Source organism: Diadema setosum, chromosome 14 (genome assembly GCF_964275005.1).
Source record: "Diadema setosum chromosome 14, eeDiaSeto1, whole genome shotgun sequence".
Classification (NCBI taxonomy): Eukaryota; Metazoa; Echinodermata; class Echinoidea; order Diadematoida; family Diadematidae; genus Diadema; species Diadema setosum.
In genome coordinates this window covers 8,619,843-8,625,448 of record NC_092698.1, presented here as the reverse complement: position 1 = coordinate 8,625,448, position 5,606 = coordinate 8,619,843, and the positions used below count along the sequence as shown (strand labels likewise).

The following is a 5,606-nucleotide window of genomic DNA, read 5'->3' as shown; positions in this document are numbered from 1 at the left end:
GTCTGTATACTTCTCGCATTGCCACCCTCGGATTCACACGTCTACCCAGGCAAGCATCCTATACCGCTTCAACTTGGCATGTGGATGGGAAAATGTTCGTCAAAGGTGAGACGAAATGTAAATACCAGACTATGTTATCTTTATAGCTGTGTCCCAGCGCTTCGACTGCGCGCGGTTTAAGCTTTATACTCATCATTACTTTAATGTTCCTCAGTTGTTCGCACTTTGGAGTTCAGACCCGCATAAAACAACCTTGATTTTTGCGCTTTACTGCGGTGTACTTAAGAGAAATAACAAATTGTACATAATAAAAATGTGAGATGGGACGAGCCTGCATCACGCTCACTCTCTAGGCAATCTCCTTGGTAAAATGAAAATTACTGCTATCACTGAAGAGGCTATTCTCTTAGTACATAAATCTATGTGGTCATTATTATCATCATCTGTTCTCATATTCATAATGATTACAGTGGACTCCCGTTATAACGAAGCTCTCGGGACCGGCAGTTTTCTTTCGTTATATATAAAAAAAAAAATTGCTATAACCCAACAAGTAGACAATAAAAACGCATAGGACAGATAATGTTAAAGCCTGAATATTTACTTCGTAGTAACCGGAGTTTCGTAATAACCGTGTTCGCTATAACGGGAGTGCACTGTATCATCATTGTCTGCTTATACAGTAGGCGGCCTGCACCTGCAGCTTTATAAGTAGGGCCAAGATACAGATGATTCGAGTCTAAACTATGTGAAAACATAGTTCTCGTATGGCTGCAAAATTGTCGATTTTGCTATAAAATATACACAAATGGATTAGAAATGTGTGATAAAATTCTGTAATAACACGATTTCAGTTGGGTAACGACGAAAATGCGAAAAATTACTAAATTAGCCAAAAAGCTTCGCCGGAAGAACTACAATCTCACAGCATACTCGATCGTGGTTTACATTCGATTACATCGATTTTAATAATTCATATCGAGCAATAGCGGTATATCCACTACGCGTCAGAGTGAATTGCCCGCAGCGTGTTCTGCATGCGATTCAGTACTGCTTGGATATGAATCGATCATAGCAGCCTTCTACGTACCCATTATACTGCACGGGAAGGTCGCTTCAGGGCGCGACTTTTATTAATTCACACATTTTATATCAAAATACTACAAAACAACTTATTTTCCCGACAAATCGCATCAGCCCGACAAGTTTCCTTGTAGAGCTTTCCGATATGTTGGAAGTAAATTCCAAATGGTGGGAGGTAAATTTAGAGCCCCTCCGAACACTATGTTTCAGCTTTAACAACATAAGCAATTTAACCTAATGACTCTTTCATAATATTATGATGATTTGACAGAAAAGCTCCATGATAAATACCACTTCACAGAAAGGCTGCAAGGTAAAACAAGCAATTTCCTCTGATGCTAACAGTTTGTTGTTAGTTAAAGGGGGCAGGGTGACAGACTGGTGCTTTTACGCGTTCCTCGACCTCTTTCTTCCTTCCGGAGGGACGATGGGATCGCCGGAGCGAAAATCATTCTGTTGTCACAATTTCGACGTTATACTCAGGACAAAAGACATTACCAGATGTAGTTTCCGTATTTCTACGTGCACAAATGATCAAAGATCAAACAGGTAACGTTCACTCATGCAGTCATGTTCGTATACATGGTATAACGGTATTCGGGTGAATATCCAGTACACTTTCCCGGAATACACACGATCTCATCTACAACACAATGCACTGTTATGTGACCCAACATTTTCTTTCTGATAAAATAAGTGAAATGCTAACAGTGGTCAAAAACAACGATGGTACTTGTAGCAGACGTAAAAAAAAAAAATGAATTACATATATATATATATATATATATATATATATATATATATATATATGTATATATATATATATATATATATATATATATATATATATATATATATATATATATATATATATATAAAGAGAGAGAGAGACAGAGAGAGAGAGAGAGAAGGAGAAAGAGACTGAAAAGGGACTCTAAGACAAAGAAGGCGGTAAATGGCGCGGCAGGCACACTATAATCTGACACGATTCCCCTTTCAAGACTTCGCAACTATGGTAACAGTCGCTTGGTAATACCTGCACACCATGCGTGAATTTTCGAGGTACATAAATAGTGGAACATGGTAGCGTGAGCAGTTTAGTACAAGAAAAGTCATGTCGTATACTTGCAAAAGCCTGAGCATTCCTAATTTACCGGCACGGGAAAAAAATAGAAGAGAGAGAGAGAAAAAAATGAAATAAAACAGCGATCGTCTTGACAGGATAGATAGGTTTTTAGTCCTAGGGGCCCGTTGCATAAAACTTACCGTTGAATTTCAATGGTAACTACCGTCAAAATTACGCGTGACAGCCAATCAGCATCAAGGATTATAAAATTTACCGCTAATTTGAAGACTTACCGCTAGAAAGGAGCGGTAAGTCCAGCGGTAAGGGTTTTATGCAACAGGGCCCAAGACTTGTTACGCGCAGTTATGTAAATACATTAGCAATCGACACAAGCCCATCACACAAGTTTCAGACACCAAACTAATCATGAAGTTCGCTGCATGGGTGACATCAGAGCGTATACTTCACAATGTCCACAATGACTCCATCTCTACATATTCAGTACTTTTGGAAACTAAGAAAAGCATAACATGTTCACACGCATATTGACAACAGTACACACTTACTGAGGACATGTTTTGATTATATTTATTGCAAAATCAGTGCACAAGGGACCATCAGCAAATAAATTCACACGCATTATTGGTTACATGTGAAAGTTTCGCCACGAACACGCGGTATGATGTAAAATATACTCATTACATATCAGTTTTTACATTCACAAGTGTTAACACATCAAGCCTTGACATCCAATATCTTGGTATCTACCTCTGAAGGACAAAAATAAAATCTAGAAAAATTATCGGGGGAAACTATATATGCGATGTGTTCGTCTGTTGACTAAACGCCAAAGCACGAGCTATGTTTGGAGCAACATTGATAGAAAATATCGAATGTATATAAAAAAAGAACAAAAATCTGCTTCAGTTACTAACTATATTATACACGAACATTTTTGAGAAAAATAAGAAATTCATGTCGTGACTTGTCAATCAGAGAATTCTCATAGCTTTTACGACACATGTACAATGAAAGAGAAGTAATGTTTCTAAAGCTACTGGTATCGGATTCATCCGAGTTGTGCCTCGATACCACTTTTGTGGAGATCTAATTGTGCTTTGATGATAATTACATATATCTACTTGCAATCCGACGTGATTTTTGACGTGTCTAACATCAAATTACCGCGTGCGTCTAGAACATTCTAGAAATCGAATCCTTCTCGTCTGATACTAATATTATTTCGGTCGCATCTTCATGAAGACATCAAGCGGTGAAGAAACGGTCCTCTTCTGCGGGGTCTACTGCAAAACATCTTCAGCATTGGTTACTGTACGAATAAGTCCGCGGTAAATTTTGAAAGCACAGGTATCATATTCCAGGTATTTCAAAACAAACGAAAACATACGTGAGAGTATCGATCGTTAATGTAGAAAAATATTTCTTATGGCTCATTTTGCCTCAAACTGACGTCAAGATGTCTACAGAGGGCGAGGTGTAATATTTCATTTCGCTGTTTCTTTCTTCTTCTTCATTAATGTAGAATTCATCAAACTATTTACACTTAACCCTTGTCAGAATTCTGTGAACATTTATTTCCTACCGTCTGTTTATACTTTCCACAATCTGACTAAATTTTTCTTTTCCCCACTAATGTACAGTAAAAAAAAACGTCACCAGCAAAATGAATTGTTAAAGTTCACAATGTTCATCTATGTATGGAGTTAGGATGCAGATGATATAAACAGCTATGAGCAGAAGATGAAATGTTCATAGAGTTTCATTACATTATTATGTTTATCAAGAGGTAAAGGACATCGATTTCATAAAGTAGGCCTTACTCTCAGTTCGATTTTTTTTTTATGCAAAGTAATTTTACAAGCTGCAATCCTCCTGACCATCATCCTCTTGAGCATCATCATCAAAACAAAAACAACAAAAATATTGTTATCATCCTCTCAAACCAGTCTTCCTGCAGCAGAGTAAATCTCAATATCTTTCTTGTTTTTGGAACATGAAAGTAGCGCATATTTTACGTACGTTCAACGACACTACGTTACCAGGCAGAAAATAGTTGATTTTTTTTTAACGAATACATGTGAATAGCAAACACTATTAGTTCACAAAGTTTACTGCACGTGATAGAACTGTTTTTACTGATATGTATCTTTGAAACCAATGATAAAGTGGAGGGTAAAAAGCGAGATGAAACAACACGTGTATATTGTGTTCAACTACGCCTCGGATTTAGAGGCCTTGTCATCGACTTGGATTTTGGGCTCCTTTGATGAAGCAACGTAGAGGGCGTTGTCGAAGCCTGCGGGCGATGCCGGGGTGGGGAGACCACTGGTTGCCGATGACGACTTGGCCGTAGAGTCGCGAGATGCCATGAACCAGACGACGACCAGGACGGCAGCCGTGACAACCACCAAGCAGCCGATGACGATCCCAGCTATGGCTCCACCTGACAAACCTACAAGGCATTTACAAAATAAAAAACAACAAATAAATAAACAAACAAACAAAAGACTCGTTCCGATGTCGGGAATACAAAACCACATGGTGATACCGTGCTATTGCGCATACTCAAATCGCAGTAATTCAGGTTTGATAGTGTTGTTCGAAATCAACGATTATTTTCCCATCAAAAAACTTATAACAGCCTTCTATTACCTTGCATCAATACAGACGGAATATAGTTTATACGTCTTGTACACGTAGACGAAAATCATTGTTTTAACAAGGCATGCACTGTTTAGTTTCTGTATCGTACATTGTATCTTGAAAGACACTCATGAGCCGTTTGGAAGACCCTGTGGCCCAAATTCACGGAGGTAGTTTAAACCTGGTTTAAACCTATACCATGGTACAAATTTAGACCATGGTCTAAAACAAGAGTGAAATAGGCGTACCTCTGACATGAGTTTGTTACTGGACGTCTGTTGGCGAATGCAATCGGTCAATCGTATTTACGCAGGAGAAATTTGCATAAACCATGCTTTAGATTTAAACCCCCTTCGTAAATTTTGACCAAAGTCTAAACATGAGAGGGAAGTTCATATTCATACAACCCTTCATCTCCGAATGATTGGGATTGAAATGATGTATAAACCAGGTGTAAACAGGCAGTGTGAAATCAACAATCACATTATGGCCACCATATCAAAATAAAATGTTATCTTGAATACATTCCATACCCGATCAGAATTTACGTACCGTAATTTGGTCGTCGTGCATTCTTGCATTCGCTTTTTGAATGGAATATCTATCATACCCACCGATAGCGGGTAGATTTTAGATTTTTTGTACAATGCAGTAATGCTTTCGAAATAATTATGAAGATAAAAACATTTTTGAACTCGTTACAGTTTTAACTATAAAATGATGAACGATAGAATAATAATGCTAATGATAATAATGATGACAATAATAATAATAATAATAATAATAATAATAA

The 5,606-nt window shown here is 37.7% G+C and overlaps 1 protein-coding gene across 1 annotated transcript in view; it reads right to left on the bottom strand.

Annotated features, from left to right (window-relative positions):
* Nucleotides 1-4,383: 4,383 nt before the first annotated feature.
* LOC140237891 (macrophage mannose receptor 1-like) overlaps nucleotides 4,384-5,606 on the bottom strand; it is a 61,852-nt gene continuing 60,629 nt past the window's right edge. The window contains exon 40 of the mRNA XM_072317824.1: nucleotides 4,384-4,622. Coding sequence (XP_072173925.1) covers nucleotides 4,384-4,622 — 239 coding nt within the window. The remainder of the gene's footprint in view (nucleotides 4,623-5,606) is intronic.